The sequence below is a fragment of the Accipiter gentilis genome, chromosome 3, assembly GCF_929443795.1.
Source record: "Accipiter gentilis chromosome 3, bAccGen1.1, whole genome shotgun sequence".
Classification (NCBI taxonomy): Eukaryota; Metazoa; Chordata; class Aves; order Accipitriformes; family Accipitridae; genus Astur; species Astur gentilis.
In genome coordinates, this window is record NC_064882.1 from 17,306,584 (window position 1) to 17,326,711 (window position 20,128).

Genomic DNA, 20,128 nt, shown 5'->3' on the forward strand with positions numbered 1-20,128 from the left:
TCTCTTTGAGATCTGTGTCAATAACAGGCTTAAATTCATTCAGGTATGGGTGAAGCTTGTCTGGTTTCATTTTCTGTAAGCGAATGTTCTTGAAAATTTTGCTCTACGTACAACTGGGGCTAGTGACCAATAAAGGGGATTTTAGGAATTGGAGAAAATTTGTAATGAGCATGGGCGGTTGTAGTTTAGAATCCATTCTGTAGATTTTTTTGTGCCCAATTTTATTGTTGCTTATACTAAATAATTCCAGTGACTTCAGTTGAGTTAATCCAGTCTAATCACCCTAGCATCTTCATCTAATATTCTAAAAATATTATAAGTGTTTCCTTTTTTTAAGAAAAAGATTTTGCTTTTCAGTCATTATTATATATGAGAGTGGAACGGGAGTTTACCAGTCCACCAAAGTCCCTATGAGTGTTTCAGGCATGGTGGGCATATGGCAGCAGGTTTTTTAGAGGTAACACTCTGCCTTATTCCAGGAAGCCTTTTAAAGGAAGATCAAGCAGCCTGCACTATTACCCACAAAAAAAGCCGGTCTGCAAAACATACCTTTTCAATGGATAAGGACTGAATTACAAACCTTGGGCAGCTGTGCAGTATTCTGCCCGCGTTGCCTGCCCGTGGGCTGGACGTGCACCCAGGGACCGAGCCTGGGGGGGGCCACCAGGCTGGGTAGAGCAGGGAGCAGGCTAGGGAAAACTCCGTCATTTCAGCTGATACAGCTCTTCTGCTTAACAAAGCACAACTGCCAGCCTGAGGCTGATCTGCTGGAAGAGAAGTATTTCCATTTGCAGTGACGCTGTACACCAGGCTTGTTTTGCTTGAGTTCAGAAGCTGTGATGCCTGATACTAGTTTTATGTGCTCAAACACTTTTATCAGAGGGCCCATATACCTTTTAGAGGTGTAAATGCTAGCTTGACTGCTTAAGTGCAAGAATGCAAAAGCTTCTGCGTAGGTGATCAGTGCTCGGAAGAGACAAGGTATTCCCTTAAGCAAAACCATCAGTTTCTTAACAGCCCTCCCCAAACCAAAGCAGAAATAGAGTAGTGCTATAGGGCCTACTACTCGAGCCTAGTCTATCACTGCAAAGTGGCTTTTCAGATTAAGCATCTGCTGTTATTTTATGCCCACACTGAAATAGGACTGAGCCAGTGCTTATTAGTGGAAAGATTCCCACTGAATTCAGTGGGCTTAGGCACAAACCTTATGTGAGTGTTTTGAAATAAAGCATAACATGGGCAAGAAGCCAGTTTTGATTACAAGCCTGTAAAATAAAACAACAAATAACCCTACATTAAAATTTCATGTGGTAAAGAACAGATGAAAAACCACCAATCCATTGTATGTTAAAGCATTTCATTCCAAGCATTTCAGTGCTTTATGTTCATTATATTTTGTCCATAGGGGCCAGGAGAGTGCTGGAATTGTGACAAGTGATGGAGAGTCATCCCAGGCATTCAAAGTGCACAAGGTAAAATGTTAATGAATGTTTTGTAGATGCCTAACTGAGATGCATGAAAGTTTGTTTCAGCTAGGAAACAGAATAATGAGAGAGAAAGTAACACGTTTTGGCAGACTGTTTTGGTTTTGTCAGTGATAGCATCTAATTCTGTCATTTGTGCAATTTCTGTCTTAAGTGCATGTTTAAAGCAAATACGCCGATGTTACCCTGCTGGGTGTATCCATGCACACAGTGGCAGACACACAGAAGTATCCAGATCAGGCTATTGATGTCACAAAAACTACTTACCAAAGTCAGCCCACACCTAAGGTGTTAACTCTGGAGTACCCATGCAACTTGAGATCAAAAGAAAAGAAATACAGTTACAGGCTATGCACAAGCAAATGGATGACTAATTATTGCATTAGTGAGACTCAAGGAAGTGGCAGCTGCTTTACCCATAGGTAAAAATAAACAGAATAAAAGATTGAATGGAGGCCTGAGAAGGTCACACAGTCTTTCTCGAGCTCAGAGAATCCCAGGGGATGTTAAAAGACATAAAATGGCCATACCCTCAAAAGTATTATGCCAGGAGAATACCTGCATGCTCTGGGGATATTTCTGCTCATTCTGTATTGAATAGTGATCAGGAAAAAAAATAATCATCAGCCTATTCCATCCTGGAAGAGCAGAAAAATGAAGAAGAGCAGGAAGGAAGGAAATAAGCAAAATACTACATCAGCAAAATAACAATGGGGCAATTCTTGATGTGTGTTCTCTGACTGCAATCAGAAAGCAGTTTGTCTTCATGTTCAGAGGTCTCTGAGGAAGATTAATTAAACTGTTCAAATGAGTCCAAGAGCAAGAACTGCTTTGCTGCAGCAGCATGTATATCTATGCATGACTGCCCAATGCCTCATGCAAAATCTCATCTCATCAAGCATCATGTTTGTCACTTCTTCAGGCATTTCCCCCCTCCTATCTGATTCGCTCACACACACACACACACACACACACACACAGACACACTCTTAAATGCAGCTTTTCTCAACTTCAGCACCGTGTTACCTGTTCTTCATTCCTGCTCCTACTCAGGTTTCAGCTTTCCTTAAAGTATACAGGAATTCCAGCTTCCTTTAAAGTGGGCTGCTGTAAATATCCCATAGTAAAAAGAGTTTCTCAGAATGAACTTCCAGGAGCTGATATCATAATTTGCAGTGTTTCCATGTTACTGAGCTGCAATACTTAGCTGTCATGCTAAGAATTTAATTGGCCATCTCATCATACCAGCTTTGATATTTTAAGAGTTGCAGAGCATGTGATGGTTTCTTTTATCCTTGGAATATGTTTCTCAGCTACAGCACTTTTAAAATCTGTAATAACCACAGTGTAATAAAGAGCCTGTGGAGTACAGTTTAAATGTCTTGTTTAATCTTGGAAGTGGTGCTAATGTAACAAACATTTGGGTCTCTTACACTCGTGAAAATATATTTAGGACTCTGACTGGTAAACTAGTCCATAAAAATGTCAGCAGCTAAGATGCTACTGATTCCATTTGTCCTCCAAACTGCTGCTGACTCTTCTTCATAGCAGAGACAACAGGATGGAAAAGGTGCCCATTCTCACCACATTGCTTTACTACCCAATGCTTCCTTGCAAACTCACTTTTGTCAACAGTTTAAGGCAATACATACATTAAGAGTACGAACTGGAACACCTAAGGCATGGGTATGTGTTCCCTTCTGATTGTTGCCAGCCTTTGACCATGGATTAATAGCCCTTGACAAAGGCTATTAATCCTTTGTTTTAAACTCTCCTAGAAAGACTTGGTCCAGATTGGTCTGTCGGAGCCTTTCAGCTAGATTTGTATAACAAAACATTACTGTCTAGCTCTAATAGCTCAGGATGTGGAAAAACTTGAATCTATTGTATAGACATAGCGATAGCAGTAGCAGAAAGACTTTGCTGATTGTTTCACACTTGGATATGCAGAAAAATATATTAAAGTAGCTATTCATCAGACCCACGTTCTGGCATGTACCAGGCCTTGTATAATACAGAAATAAGATTGTCTTCATTGGGAGCTTTTCATACTGATGTAATTCACATTTGCCACCCCATACCAGCACAATCTAAATCAGAGGAATATTTCAAACTGCAATTAAAATATTAGGTACTTGTATAACCAAATCTGGTTTAAAACAACATTGCTTGTTTAAGCTATTGCAATGCTTAACGTGGCCACATCCATTAATACTGGACCTGTGAACTGCCCAATCTCCTGTTAGGATAAAGATGGCCTAAGTAAAGTAAGAGTGCATGGTTGCATTTCTGTACATATATGAGCACATGACATAGACTCTAGACGACCTTTATGCCATCCGTGAGACAACAGATGATAATTATCTGGCATAAAGTTTGCTAAACAATTAAAGCAAATTTATACCAGTTTGACAGTTTGAGGCAGTAACTTTTTAACATGATAGTAAGTATCCTAAAACCACATGTGCAACCACAGCCTCTTGGTGTTCTGACTCCATAGCAGTCACAGCAGAACATATCCTAAAGCTGAGCTTTCTTTAAGCTCTTTTAGTTGAGCTCTGAAAACAGTTCACCCAATTTCCATCCTTCCTGTCCCATCCCACTCTTTTGTTGTACCTACAGCACAGGTTATGAACTACTCACAGCTTCAGACCTCTCCTGTGTATCTTTGAAGGTGCTAGAGGAGTGTTATCATGTGTGCTATCATGTATATCACAATTACCACGTGTGATAGGGAAACCGAGCAGAGAAGGATGTAAATATTTTCCACAGGCAGCAGCAGAAGCAGGAGTTTGTAGGAGGGCCTGGAATACAGTCTTAATTTCTACTCTGTGCAGTTTTTTCAGACTATTCTTGCTGCTCAACTGTCTCCACATAGTGCTTGTTGCCAAAAGCAGCTCCTGAGAGCTGACTAAAAAGTTTTGATGCATTTCTGCTTTAGACAGAAGGCAACCTGGCTATACGAAAAGTTTGATTTAAGTAAACAATGAAACCCCTTGAAAAAAAGCTTTGCTTCTGACATTGGCAAGAATGACAATGAAATCTAATAAATCTTAACATGGACCCAGTATAAAAGTAAATACAACATACTGCCAACTTGTGAAAGGTATTCTCTACGTAGAATTTCCTTCTCACAACGTTCTTCTTTGCCTGTCTTCTGGCAGTCTTTTTTCTGGTGTTTTTAAACAACACAACAGTTCAGTAGTGTTTTTCAGAGTATATATTTTTAGTCAGGGAATAGATTGTTCCATGAAAATCCTCAGCACAGAAATGTATATTGCTTTATTTAAAAACAGGAGTAATGGGATCTGATATATCACCGTGACACCTATTCAGATTCTTTCTTTCCCATGTCTTTCAGGTACTTGCCTTTCTCTTTTAAAGTTGCTTGTATTAATGCTGTACTGAAAACAAACACAAGGAGAAATGAGGAAGTTGCCAGGAAAACAAAACCAAACAGAACTTTTTTTTTCTTTTTCTCTCAAAGGGAATGGGTCTTATAAATCATGTCTTCAATGCAGACAGCCTGAAGAAGCTGTACGTTTCAAACCTCGGTATTGGGCACACGAGGTACTCCACGTCGGGAATTTCTGAGCTGCAGAACTGCCAGCCTTTTGTCGTAGAGACTCTTCATGGGAAGATCGCTGTGGCACACAATGGAGAGCTAACAAATGCTGTACGACTCAGGAGGAAGGTCAGCATCTCCTTTGGGAGGCTCTGGCATTGTTTCCGAGTATGAGGCAGCAATGAGCATTAAGTTTGCTATGACTTTTCCTTAATACCAAACTGCTCTCCTTTGGGAGGCTCTGGCATTGTTTCCGAGTATGAGGCAGCAATGAGCAATAAGTTTGCTATGACTTTTCCTTAATACCAAACTGCTTGGGGTAGCAAAAGAGCCCCCAAATCAAAATAGATCATTCTGGGGGGAAAAAATCCCGGGGAGGGGGGAGGCATTTGTAACTGTCACAGGGGGTAATTCACCGGTCCTCTAGAATGGAAAGCCGCTGCCTGAGCATGCACACAGCAATCAAGGAGTCGCCCACACACCACCTGAGACCTGAGCTGCTGGGAGCAGAGTCCCTTCGCAGCAGGGGGGTGCCCTTCCGACTCCTCACACACCCTCACCCTCGGGCCCTGCCTCTGCCCGCAGGCTCGACCCCAGGTGCCCTGAAGCAGAATCCCCAATCAAGGCCTTCAACATAAAAAGCGTCATTTATTCTACCTATGGTGCACAAATTTAGACAGTTCGAGCTGGGTGCCTCCGAAGAGGGACACCAAACACTAAACTCCCTGGGCAATTATACCCTTACAATCTAAGTTCCTGCCCCTCACACCATAGTCTTGTCCAACAGTAATATTCGGGTCTGGGGTTGCCTTCTCTCTCGTTGGGGCCTTTTTCTCATCGCTAGGCGGGTTCTTTCTCTTTCCTGCTTTTTATGCTAGTTGTTACTGTCTCCTGGCTCAAACTGGCTCTGGGGCTTTGTGAACCTTCTTTCTCCTCCCACCAGAGAAGAGGTCATTGTTAAGCAGAAGCATTATACAAGCTACAAGTTCTGCTGTATCATGAACAACTACTTTTAAGCAGCTAAACAAAGTCCTTAAAGCCCTCCAAAACACATTAACAGCCTCTATAATTTGTATACATTCCTGTGCCATTATAGCCTCACAAACTTCTCCCACTATTGCCGGGTGCTCTTCACCTCTCGTTCAGGTGTGGTCCGCATGCTCATGTAGCTCAGCTTTGCCACCTTCCGCAACAGATGGTCACATTCCTGTTAATCAAGTGAGACCATAACAAAAGACAACTTGGCTTGAAGCTCTCCGCTCCTTTGTGGGTGCTGATAGAAGGAGCAAATCATATGCTTAGAGTTAGGAGAGGCATAATAAGGTGAGGTAATTGTAATATGAAATGTCTAGTTTGGAATATTATCTTTATTTGTATTTCTGGCTGCAAAATTCATCAGGAGCACTGTCAGGACATAAACCAACAAATGCCAGATTTTATAGTGTGTTTGGCTGGAAGGGTATGTGTTAAAGAACCAAATTAAATTTCAGCAGATGTTCATTGTGAAATCTCTTCTATGATATGTTCCATCTAAAAGTAAGACTATATAATCTTGCATTGAAGCGAGGCAAGTGTATGGCATGCCCAAAGGAACCTAGCCCGTCTTTAATCAGAGCCACAAGTGTATGAATGGATGGGAGAAAAGAACAGTGGTGAGGAAATGTAGATGGAGAGTGGAGAATCAGAGTTACATGAGATCTGAAATTATTTCTAAAGATAAAAATTAGGAACTGTAATGCATACAGTGTTGAATGAGTTGTAATAGTTGGCTAGATACGCTGCAGATTCTCTGTTCCCTTACAAGCATAAGTACACCAAGACAGAACAATTTGACTGACCGTGTCTAACAAACTTTTAAGTTGTGGGATTTCAGTTTTTTAATCCCACTCTGCTTCCCTTCACACCTCTTTTTTTTTTTTCTGTTCTTGCTTTGTGCCCAAACCACCATTCTGCCTTGATATCTCTTTCTGTATCTACTATAGGTAGTTTCATATTTTTCCTTCTATATTTTGCATGTCTTCCCAGAGCAAGCAGAAGCACAAAGCTGATTAAATGGCCCAGATATGAATTTATGCCCTGAATATTGGTCATATTAATTTTGGTTGCATGTGGAGCAAAGGAATGAGATGCAAAGGGAGACATGTAGTACCAGGCATAGATGACCATACCAGCTCTTTTTATGTAGTTGGTTTGTTGGAAGAAATCCAACATTCTTACTATCTGATCACCTGAAGGACTGATACATTTTAAAACATTTGTTCATTGCACAAAGGTGTTGTTAGATTAAAATCTAAGCAGTGTTATGTGGGATTTTTTTTTAATGTTGGTAACACTTTTGTTTTGTGTCCTAAAAGCTTATGCGGCATGGTGTAGGACTGTCAACCAGTTCTGACAGTGAACTGATCACCCAGCTGCTGGCTTTCACACCTCCTCTAGAAAATGACGATACAGCTGACTGGGTAGCAAGGTAAGGAGGATGGGTTTCAGAATCAAGAACAGCAATCTAATCTCAGCATGATATGCAGCTGTAAATGCACAAAGCTGTTTGTGTGACACACGATTATGTTCACCTATGTCTCATTTCAGAATAAAAAATTTAATGAATGAAACTCCAACTTCATATTCATTGCTAATTATGCATAAAGACATAATCTATGCAGTACGTGATCCATATGGGAATCGCCCACTCTGCATTGGTCGCCTTATTCCAGTAGGGGACATGAATGGAAAAGGTAAACCATATATATATATTCATATACATATACATATATATATGCATATATATAGCTTGTGCCTGAAATCACTGATATAAGTAATTAAAGCTACACTTATTGAGGTGTAAGTAGGAATATGTGATGCAAAAGTCAGATTTGAAAACTAAAAACAAAAAAAAATGTTGGTAAGGAAAAAATAATTTGTAGGAAGTCTGCAAACATCTTTTCTGTTCTCAGCAAAAGGGAATCCTAGTCACCTGATGACAGTGTCAGAATTAGGCAGCCCAACTGTAATAGAATATTTGTGAAAATGTAATTAACATCTCATCACCTAAACAGGAAAGCAGGGATGAACAGAATCACAGAAGGGTTGAGGTTGGAAGGGACCTTTGGAGATCGTCTGGTCCAAATTGCCTGCTCAAGCAGGGCCACCTAGAGCTGGTTGTTCAGGACTATATCCAGTCCAGAAACAAGTCTGGTTTCTTCCTTTCACCAGTAGTAAGGTGGCCAAAGAGTGCTGGATTACTGACAATGTATTCCTAAATGCCAAGCACTCCCAGTCACATGTAGTATAGTAATGGAACATTATACAGTCAATTTATGGGAAAAATTCATTGTGTTCCTGTTTAGCCTGCATTTTCCTTGAAGTGAGATTAAAATCTGTTCATTCATATAAAAATAAAATAATTCAAAGGCAAAGTAGTAAATGTTTCCGTATCTTCACAAGACTTGGTAATTTTAACCACAAGGAAAATTATCAGGAGTTTTTTAAAGCATACAAACTTTCCTACCTTATGTTACACAATTCGCTCTTTCCTGTGCCCATCTCTGAAAACTCTCCTTACTGGAGTGCAATCCAGCATCCATTGTAATCAAAAGGATCTATCTATCAACACGTTTAACATAGGGAAAGTAAGGAGTTTCTTGTGTGAACAAAAGTAATTATGTATATCTAAAGTCTAGAATTGGAAAAGTTTGAAAGAGTGCTGAGATAACAAAGGTAGTTATCTGAATTGTCTGTCTTCATGAACTGTTACTTCCACTTCTGCCTAGAACATGTTTATGATGTTTAAGTTTGTTGTTGTTGTTGTTTTTAAATAATATTACATAAACTTTGGAATGCTATACCTTTTAGTTAGAAATTACAACAGTCTTTAATTGTGCACTCGGCAACCTAAACCATAGCAAGCCAGATACTGCAGTAGAAATGCAATTGTGTGGGGGTGTAATGGTAACACAAATTGTGGACTCTAACTGAAATCTTTCATTTCAGGAAAAGATAACAGTGAAACAGAAGGATGGGTAGTCTCTTCTGAATCCTGTAGTTTTTTGTCTATCGGTGCAGAGTAAGTGCCCCAATTCTCACTTCATCTGAAAGCTCTCCTCAGGCAGCGATTAAATATTAAACCTCAAATTGCCAAATATCATAACATATAACAACGTGAAAGACACCAAGGATTAGTTTGTTGGGCTGGGGGGGGCGGGGGGGCAGTCCTGTTTTTTGCCAGTTTATTTTCTTGAACAGGTTAATGTAAAAGAATTATATGTTCAGAAAGTAGCAGTAAAGACAACTTTACTATTGTAAAGTAAGTGCCTCTTACTTGTTGCATTAAACCTGGTTATCCATATAACTTTTTAATTTTAGCCTTGTTTGCAGCAGAATCATTGTATTGAAAAATAATTATTGAACTACAGAAAGGTTACACTGGTAGCTCACAGGCTGGACTAACCTGAGCTGTAGCATATGCTCTGACAAGCCAACGTCCTTGTTTGAAAAAAATTATGGGCGCCCGAAACTATTTCCATGCGTGCAAAAACCCATCAGAGCCAAAATATGAGATGACATTCATGTTACCTCTCTAGCTAAGATTGTCTGAAAAGGAAGGTGTGATACTTTCTCTGGACAAAAAGAGAAGGGCAAGAGGCTTTTCAGGAGAATGCAAATTGATCTTTAGAAGTTTGGAGTGGAAGGCAATTGTGAACTAGAACATATCTAAAGTAAGAAAGATTATGAGGAAGCATATTTAATTTCCTAATCAGACATTATAAAAATGTGCATTTGGGGACTAGACTAATAAGTAAAGTTGGTTCCTCTTCAAATAAAAAACTGTGAAAAATTGCATTAAGAACACAACTACCAAATAAAAAGAAATGTAAAGCAAAATCAGGAAGCAACATGACTGTACTTTCAGAGGTCTTTTATTCCATTCTGCAATGTTTTGTTGTAGGTGTGGTGTTTTGTGTTATTTTGCTGTAACTTCTGCCCTGTCTCTGTAGGAACTATTAGCTGTTGGTAACAGGGGTTTTCCTGAGACAATTTATTATACATGTGCATAAGAATAACTGTTTTCTGAAACTTCTTCAAAATATCTGTTAAGAGAAGCTTACCATGTAGACCATCAGCTGAAGCCTGTGGGTTTTTAAAAAGGCAATTTTGTCTAAACTACTGCTGTCACCAGTGCTGCTGCCTGCTAATGCTAGTATCTGACCAGTGAATAATCAGATTTGCTCACCTCTGATTTATATCTCCAGATTATTTCAATATTTTTGGATAGATTTAGATTGGAACTGCTAGAATAGCCACCTGAGGACTCATTAAAGGATCTAGAAAAATGTTTAATAAGGTTAAATATTGTCACATAATAAACCTAATATTATTCCATATTTCTTCAGGTATGAGAATTGGAATGTACATTTCCAGTCAGCTTTATGCCATTCAGGGGTAGCTGCCTGTCACCACTAGACAGATAGTTCTCTAGATACTGGCTTGCAGGGCAGGATTTTTTTGGCTACCATCTTTATTCTTGATTATGTTTTTTGTATTGCATTATAATGTTTATTAGCTTTCATAGAAAAGTCCTCTAGTATTGATCCAGGACTAAATTATTAAAATACATTTGATCTCAATTAAGGCTGTACTAGACTGAGTACTGTACATCACACATATAGAAAGAATACCATAACTCTCTGGTACTAAATATTAATTTACTGCTTTTGGGTATTAATTCAGACTGTTTTAGTAAGGGTCACTTGTCTTAGTATGTTGGTCTTAAAACACTGCAGGTCAAATCCTAAGATAGAAGCAAACTGTCGTGTTAGGATGTTCAAAAGCATTTTTTCCTGTCAGTTGAACCTTGTTTGTGTTTCAAAATTATCATCCAGGTTCAGGACATTTCTAAATGCTATGTATTCTTCTTTCAAGGTACTATCGTGAGGTCCTTCCTGGAGAGATTGTGAAAATATCCAGATATGATGTCCAGACACTGGATGTTGTACCAAGACCTGAAGGAGATCCGTCAGCATTCTGCATCTTTGAATATGTTTATTTTGCAAGACCAGACAGTATTTTTGAAGGTAAGATGACATAACGTACAAAGCTCTTCCCTAAATAGTGGGAGACGTTATCCTCGAGAACAATGACTCTGGAGAGGATCTGGGATCATAGTAGCTACCACTGAATGTGAGCTTGCAGAGCAGGGCTGGGACAGAATGGGTTGGCACAGTTCTTGAGGAGATAAAACTCATCAGGAGGAGCATGTAATATCACCTTCCTGTTCCTGGCTCTGCATATGGCCTCAGTCAGGCTGCCTGCGTACTCCTATGGATGGGATGAAAAGAGCCACAAACATAATTAAGGTAGAGGAAATATCCCTTAAACATGAGAGACTTAGAAAGGAACTTTACTGGTTCTTGGAAAACTTTCTAAAAATTAGACTTACGAAATAGGATCTGCAAAACAACTTCATTGTGGCGTTTTCTTTGCAAGAAAGGGTTATTTCAGGAAGATGCCTTTAATATAACTTGTAAATCTATGCATTATCTAAGTACTTGGGGTTGTCAGTCTAATGTTTTTATTGCTATTTCAGTAGAAGCCCTCAAAAATTGCCTCAATGACAAGATATTAGCCAGAACTCTCATATATAACAAACAAGCTCTTCTTTGTTTTCTATGGCCATGCCATCTGTTGATCCTATACAGTTCCCCACCTTTATAAAGCCAGTTTTACCCCACATCCCCTTTTTTCATTATCCTCTTACCCTTCAATATCCTCACTTCTTGCATTCCTTAGTACTGCTGCTGTACCCTTTGCTGTGCTTCATCTCATCACGATACCTTCAGTTCCCTCCCATGTTGCAAATTTTTTAGGACCTTAAAAGCTTCTGGGGCCCCTTATCCCCTTAGTAAATTTGGGATCAATTTTGCGAACTGATTCAAAGTTAATAAGCGGGCAGAGGCAGACAGACTGAAGGATTGCACAAACTTTGCTGGAGAAATGACCCTACAAATAGAATTTGCACATTATGAACAGGCAGGCATAATTTCTACTTCTTTCTTCCTGTAAATAGCTTTTGTAACATACAGAGGACCTTTAGTTAACCCATTAGGGCAAACTGGATTTTAATTCTCTGTGTAGTGACACGAATGTGAATGTTAACATAGGACATTATGGAAGGAAATAAAAAATCACCTTATGTGAGTGACTGTTTATTAGTTCTAGAGCTTTTCTCACTGACTTCTATGCCTGCAACTTGCCACAGAAATTTGTACAGCAAACTGAGAGGAAATCTGTATTATGTATACCAGGAAAAACACTTCTTGCTGTTCTTAGGTCAGATGGTGTATTCAGTCAGGAGAAGATGCGGGCAGCAGCTTGCTATTGAAGCACCCGTGGAAGCAGACCTAGTCAGCACTGTTCCAGAGTCTGCAACCCCCGCAGCTCTTGGTTATGCTCAAAAGGTATATGTTAACTTGCCTTTTTTTTTTCTCCCAAGCATATTTACACATATCTCTTTTTCTAGTGGAATATAATGGTATGGGCCATTAGAGTTTTGTTTTGATAAAGCTTTATATCTTCAGTACACTGGGAACTCCTGTTGAGTCATCTGCACTTGTTTTTTCTGCCATTATTCCACTATATTAAGGTATTTCAAAGTTTTTTTGGTTACTGTGAAGTCATACTAAATCCCAAGGTTGCTTTAAAAAAACAGTAACTGAGAAAAACCAGTTCTTTAGATGCTAATTCTGTTTTACTGTCTCCTGTTTACAGTGCGGACTACCATATGTTGAAGTACTCTGTAAAAACCGATACGTAGGAAGAACATTTATCCAGCCAAATATGAGGTTACGGCAACTTGGTGTTGCAAAGAAGTTTGGCGTTCTGTCTGATAATTTTAAAGGCAAGCGAGTTGTTATCATTGATGATTCAATTGTGAGGGGCAATACCATTTCACCCATAATAAAACTACTGAGAGAATCAGGAGCCAAAGAGGTAAGTTTATTTTCAGTCAGTACAATTGTGATGGGTTGACCCTGACTGGACGCCAGGTGCCCACCAAAGCCGTTCTATCACTCCCCCATCCTCAGCTAGACAGGGGAGAGAAAATATAACAAAGAGCTCGTGGGTCAAGATAAGGACAGGAGAGATCACTCACCAATTACCATCACAGGCAAAACAGACTCAACTGGGGGAAAATTAACTCAATTTATTACAAATAAACAAGAGTAGGGTAATGAGAAATAAACCCAAATTGCAGAACACCTTCCCTCCACCCCTCCCTTCTTCCCGGGCACAACTTCAGTCCTGGATTCTCTACCAAGCTCCCCCAGCGGCACAGGGGGACGGGGAATGGGGTTTATGGTCATTTCATCACACGTTGTCTTTGCTGCTTCATCCTCCTCAGGGGCAGGACTCCTCGCACTCTTCCCCCGCTCCAGCATGGGGTCCCTCCCATGGGAGACAGACCTCCGTGAACTTCTCCTATGTGGGTCCTTCCCACAGGCTGCAGTTCTTCATGAACTGCTCCAGCATAGGTCCTTTTCACGGTGTGTAGTCCTTCAGGAGCACACTGCTCCAGCGTGGGTCCCCCACAGGGTCACAAGTCCTGCCACAAGACCTGCTCCAGCGTGGGCTCCTCTCTCCACGGGGCCACAGGTCCTGCCAGGAGCCTGCTCCAGTGCGGGCTTCCCACGAGGTCACAGCCTCCTTCAGGCACCCACCTGCTCCGGCGTGGGGTCCTCCCCGGGCTGCAGGTGGATATCTGCTCCACTGTGGACCTCCCTGGGCTGCAGGGGGACAGCCTGCCTCACCAGGGTCTTCCCCACCACGGGCTGCAGGGGAATCTCTGCTCCGGTGCCTGGAGCATCTCCTCCCCCTCCTTCTGCACTGACCTTGGTGTCTGCAGGCTTGTTTCTCTTACATGTTCTCAATCCTCTCTCCGGCTGCTGTTTTCCCTCTGTCCTAACTTTTTTTCCTTCTTAAAAATGTTATCTCAGAGGCGTTACCACTATCGCTGATGGGCTCAGCCTTGGCCGGCGGCGGGTCCATCTTAGAGCCGGCTGGTATGGGCTCGCTCTCTCTCGAACACAGGGGAAGCTTCCAGCAGCTTCTCACAAAAGACACCCCTGAAATCCCCCCCCCCCCGCTACCAAACCTTGCCACACAAAACCAATACAACAATACAGATGTAAATAGAAGATTGATGGGAGGGTAAAGCACAGGGTTTGTCTTCATTTGTACTACACTTTTTTTCCTTATTTAAAAGAGCAAATGCACAAAAAACCCAATGGCTAGTGCATGTTTATCATGAAGATAGGTTGAAAAGTTTCTTTTGTATGACTGTGATTTTGGGGACATTAAGGGAGGAGGAACAGCTCTCCATTTATAAAGCACTATCTGGCAAGTAGAGAATGGAAAACAGATTAGGTAAGATCAGAAAATCAAGTATTTTGGTGTAGTATTCCTGACCTGTGGGTGACTTGTGTTACTGCATTAAGTACAACCACATACTGCAGTAAACAGCCATATGCCTTAAGTCACCAGAGCATAAAATTTTTAATTGATTAAGATTTTTCAATTGAAACAGAATGTGCAAGTCTGTCACTGAAGAAAAAATGTTCTGTAGAATATTTGACTTTGTAACTGAAATGTGCAGCAAGGATTGAACACCACAGAAGAAAAGCAAAATCAGGATGGATTAATATTATTAATAATAAATAAATAATGTTATTAATAACATTAGGAAATACTGTAAAAATAAATTCTAAAACTGTCTTTCTCCTGATGTGTTGACATCTGAAAAAAACTTTATCTTACTTTCAACCCATTCATGACTTCTGTGTAGTGCTGTGTTCTGCTCTTCATAATTATTTTACAGAACTAGAACTTTGCTATTGTGTTATGATCTGCTGACCTTTACCTTATAGTTGTCTGTTTTGAAACACTGTTTTTATTCAGGTGCACATCCGTGTGGCTTCACCTCCCATAAGATTTCCTTGTTACATGGGAATAAACATTCCAACTAAAGAAGAACTCATTGCCAACAGACCTGAATTTCATGACCTTGCAAACTATATAGGTAAATGCTACTTTTTCTTCTTTTTCTTTTTTTTTTTGAGAGAGATATTTTAGCTGTAGATGTTTTGTTGTCTACATCAACATAAAGGACAACACATTAAGGCAACAGTGGCAAAACTGACTAAAAAATCATAAGGTTGATACACTAAATATCTGCATTGTGAGTACCCTACCGATCAAGCCAATTTAGTTACATACGTTTTTTTAACACAGCTAGTGAATTATATTTCTCCAAACAATAGAAGGCATTAGAATAATTATATAATCATAAGTTACAAATAAGGTGTGACAACACAACTTTCCAATACTTAGAGCTCCTTCTGGGAAAGTGCGGTGGGTTGACCCTGGCTTGATGCCAGGTGCCCACTAAAGCTGTTCTATCGCTCCTCCTCAGCTGGACAGGGGAGAGAAATAACAAAAGGGCTCGTGGGTCGATAAGGACAGGGAGAGATCACTCAACCAATTACCGTGACGGGCAAAACAGACTCAACTTGGGGAAAATTAACTTAATTTATTGCCAGTCAACCAGAGTAGGGTAATGAGAAATAAAACCAAATCTCAAAACACCTTCCCCCCACCCCTCCCTTCTTCCGGGGCACAACTTCACTCCCATATTCTCTCCCTACCCCCCCAGTGGCGCAGGGGGACAGGGAATGGGGGTTGCAGTCAGTTCATCACACGTTGTCTCTGCCACTCCTTCCTCCTCAGGGGCAGGACTCCTCACGCTCTTCCCCTGCTCCAGCGTGGGGTCCCTCCCACAGGAGACAGTCCTCCGTGAACTTCTCCAATGTGGGTCCTTCCCACGGGCTGCAGTTCTTCACGAACTGCTCCAGCGTGGGTCCCTTCCATGGGCTGCAGTCCTTCAGGCACAGACTGCTCCAGCGTGGGTCCCCCACGGGGTCACAAGTCCTGCCAGAAAACCTGCTCCAGCATGGGCTCCTCTCTCCATGGGGCCACAGGTTCTGCCAGCAGCCTGCTCCAGCACGGGCTTCCCACGAGGTCACAGCCTGCTTCAGGCATCCACCTGCTCCAGCGTGGGGTCCTCCATGGGCCGCAGGTGGAGATCTGTGGAGCTCCCTGGGCTGGGAGGACAGCCTGCCTCACCAGGGTCTTCACCACAGGCTGCAAGGGAATCTCTGCTCTGTGGAGCACCTTCTCGCCCTCCTGCTTCACTGACCTTGGGGTCTGCGGGGTTGTTTCTCTTACATGTTCTCACTCCTCTCTCCAGCTGCTGTTTCTGTGTGTCCTGCAACTTTTTTTCCTTCTTAAACCTGTTATCCCAGAGGCACTACCACTATTGCTGATGAGCTCGGCCTTGGCCGGCAGCAGGTCTGTCTTGGAGCCGGCTGGTATGGGCTCTGTTGGACATGGGGGAAGCTTCCAGCAGCTTCTCACAGAAGCCACCCCTGTAACCCCCCCCACTACCAAAACCTTGCCATGCAAACCAATTACAGAAAGTCTTTACAACAATGAACAACTTTAGGCAAAATACCAGGAAGAAAATAGGCGGTGAAAATTTGACCTGTAATGAAAAGCGAATGTAGTTTCACTTTCATGAGGTATTCATAAAAATATGTTCGGAATTTGTAAACACCCACTGATTTTTCCACAAATTTAAATTTATGTAAATAATTTTAACTGCATTCTATATTTCACTTTGAAAGACATGACATTTGAAACTAATCAAAGAATGTTAAATACATCCTCAAATCTCTAGAATGAGTCATGTTTGCAGCAGAACAAAAGAACCAACAGCTTATGTTGATTGTTATGTGGTAAATAACGTGCTTTTCACAGGGTTATCAGCAACAGAGTCATGTGAAGGTTTGTGAGTGAGGAGATCTACATATATGGCCTATTGTTCTGCGAAATATTTTTCAAATATGGTTTAAGAACATAGCTGTGGTTACAGTTAGGAAACTGTAAACTTGGATTTCCTGTGTTTAAATACTTACTCTCACTGTCTTAATATTGCAATGAATTCTTTTCCCCAAAATTATTGTGAAGTCATGTTGAAATATTTCGAGTTTGTAGGATCTCATTTTTACGTATTACTCAGAAAATGATGAGTGCAAATGATAGAAAACTAATGATGTGAAAAGGCTATCAAACTCCTACTGCTAGAACATTTGCATGAACTGCATACTGATTATTTTTTTTTTAACATGATGGTCTTCCCCTCCTTCAAGTCCCAGTAAGGGTTTGTACTCCTAAGTGCTCAGTTTGGGAAGCACCAGCCACACACATCTGCTTCCAGACACAAACTACAGGGTAACTCTGGGAAACTATAGGGAGTCTTAATACACACTCTGGACTTTGCTTCTATTTTTGCAGTCTGTGTGACATATTGGTTCCCAACTTAGAACCTTCTGTCTAGATTTCAGTGAGTCTGCTCCCTGCACAAAGAATTTGAGAAGGGCAAGGCTTATGGTCTGATAATTTCTTATATCCATTCTCTTTAGGTAAGGTGATCCACCTGGCATCATAATCCTTACAATAATGCGACTGCATTTCTGAAGAGCATTGCATTTGGTACAATACTGCAGCTTTAACTGATGAATTCTGTATTTCCTCTAGGAGCAGACAGTGTTGTCTATCTTTCTGTGGAAGGGCTGGTATCGTCCGTGCAAGAAAGCATCAAAGCAAGACAAGAGAATGAGAACAGCCTTAAAACCCAGAAATCACGTGTTGGAAAGATTGGTCACTGCACAGCATGTCTCACTGGAGAGTACCCCGTAGAGCTAGAATGGTGAATTTTTAGTGGATGGACATCAGTTCATCTGTTGTTGAATGTACCTTTTTAAAAGATGCTGTCTTGCTAAGTCTTCTTACATTTAGGTAATACAGGAAGCTTATTACAGCCAACTAATTTACGGTTACTAAAACACATCTTTACAGTAGAGACTTACAGAAAGTCTGATGTGCTGATGAAAACAATGTAAGCAGATTAAAATACAAAATCGTATAGTTTTGATGCACAGCTATGCCTTCTATTTTCTCATGAAATATTATAAAAACCAAAGTTTTTTTAATTATGTAGCAGCCCCAGAGTTTTTTGTTTCCATCTCGCCCCAAAAGATATCTCCTAAGTCATGAATTGTGTGGTGTAATTTCAAATTATTGAAGTCTTAATGCAAAAGTATGTGAAGTTTGCTTTTCTCCTTAGGAAAAATACCAGATTCTGAAGAATCAAATTGCTTACTCGGCAGTTCTTGCTTAGACTTTTAAGACTAGAAGTACCTAACTTTTCCATATATAGCTAAACAGCCTTTATTAATCAAGGCCTTTGTAACAGATTCTATGAACATAATGTCTAGCATATGATTTTAAATAATGAAGACTCAGGGAAATGCTCAGCCAAAAGCTCTCTAGTTTTGTAACTTTAAAATTCTTTTTTTGAAGTCCAGTGTAATTATATTATCTTCGTGTGCTTTTATCAGTTCCAAATAGGATATGGAAGGAGAAAAATACTTGGCTCTGCCATTTTTTTTGTTTTACATCTTGTTTTCTCCAGGATAAATCCTGACAATTTCTGAAGTCTGAGCTAATGCTCAGTGTGCTCTTCATATGTCAACATCCAAAGTAAACTGAAAAATAAAGTCACTTTACATTTTTAACAGTAAAAATGATATATCAACTGGAGATTGAGTTGTTTTGGGTATAGTCTTATTTTACTACATTACTGCTGTTACAATAAATGTAATGTTTTAAAAAAAAAAGTTCTATAGAACCATTAGCTATTGAATGCATTGTATTTTTTAATTGGTCACAATTACATGGTTACTTGTATACATGAAGATCACTTGGACAATGAACCACTAGCTGAAAATGCAAAAGCACCTTTTGAAAACTATTGCAAATTTACGCACAATTGTAAAAATATTTTGTATACCTCAGGTTTTTTCACTGAATACCAGTAGCTTAATTTTAGATTTTCTATTTAATATTGTGTATTTTGGCCTTATAATTGTTTGTGACACTGTTAAAAAAAAAAAAAAGAAAGAAAAGTGTAAGAGCGTCTTCCTTCCCCATCATCTTCCAATTACAGCACTGGTGATTAAATTCAAAAGGGAGCTTTCTTACATGGGATTTGTAGCAATTGCACCCAATAGACAATCACAACACAAAAGTCCCAATTCAAGAAAGCATGTAAATACATATAATGAGGTCAAGACTGTGCCTTGTGTAGTGGAATCAGAAACTACTTGCAGTCAAGCCTATGGGAGAATTTAGATTTTCATGAGCATTGGGCTCTTACTGTGTGTTCTTCACCAAAGCCCAGAACTGCATATTGGAGGGTGTATGTGGATCTCTTCTAATTACCAAGTTTGGTTTTTTTAACAGAACTGTAACAGTTCATCTGGACAGTAAATTGAGCAAAAAAAGAACAGGATGGAGTCACTCTGACCACCCTCTCTTCCAGATTAACCAGGGAGTAGTGTGAGAAAAGACAAAAACTGTCATTAATGTTTTTCACCTTTCTTCTTTCCTGCCCTCAAAAAGCAATCATTTTTAAAAGAAGGGATGAGTCGAGCTCTTAGTTTATAGATATTGTGGGGAGCCCTTTTTACTTGAGATAAAAACTTTGGTGCACAGTTTTATAACAAGGTTGCAAGCAGAAGTCTATTGATTTATCTGAAATTGTCTATAGAAGACTGTAAATGAAGCTTGTGCAATAACATGTTTTCAACAAAACTGGTGTTTTTGAAGTCTGGTTAATAATCGCTTAAATGTGATTTGAGCATTAAGTGGCATTAATTCTCATTTCAATAAAGCGAGACCTAATGCCTTTTTTCCTTTCCGTTGTGCATGTAAAATTACAAGGTCTGCTACTGTAAGCACTGTTAATTTTTAGATACACTACATGCCTCATCTTTAGTACGTATTTTTCAAAACCTTAAGTTAAAGGGGAGCTACCTTTCAAGTGTCATTTTAGGATTTCTGCTTCAGGCTACCAGGCCTTTTTTAACCCGTACAGCGGACACACACACACACGCAATGAGTACATTGA

At 40.2% G+C, this 20,128-nt stretch overlaps 1 protein-coding gene across 1 annotated transcript in view; it reads left to right on the forward strand.

Moving 5' to 3' along the window:
• Positions 1 to 19,124, forward strand: part of PPAT (phosphoribosyl pyrophosphate amidotransferase) — a 53,447-nt gene extending 34,323 nt beyond the window's left edge. Inside the window, exons 2-11 of the mRNA XM_049794207.1 lie at positions 1,406 to 1,472; positions 4,972 to 5,178; positions 7,404 to 7,516; positions 7,636 to 7,781; positions 9,037 to 9,109; positions 10,966 to 11,117; positions 12,373 to 12,500; positions 12,811 to 13,032; positions 14,998 to 15,118; positions 17,695 to 19,124. Coding sequence (XP_049650164.1) covers positions 1,406 to 1,472; positions 4,972 to 5,178; positions 7,404 to 7,516; positions 7,636 to 7,781; positions 9,037 to 9,109; positions 10,966 to 11,117; positions 12,373 to 12,500; positions 12,811 to 13,032; positions 14,998 to 15,118; positions 17,695 to 17,870 — 1,405 coding nt within the window. The 3' untranslated portion in view covers positions 17,871 to 19,124. The remainder of the gene's footprint in view (positions 1 to 1,405; positions 1,473 to 4,971; positions 5,179 to 7,403; positions 7,517 to 7,635; positions 7,782 to 9,036; positions 9,110 to 10,965; positions 11,118 to 12,372; positions 12,501 to 12,810; positions 13,033 to 14,997; positions 15,119 to 17,694) is intronic.
• Positions 19,125 to 20,128: the final 1,004 nt, after the last annotated feature.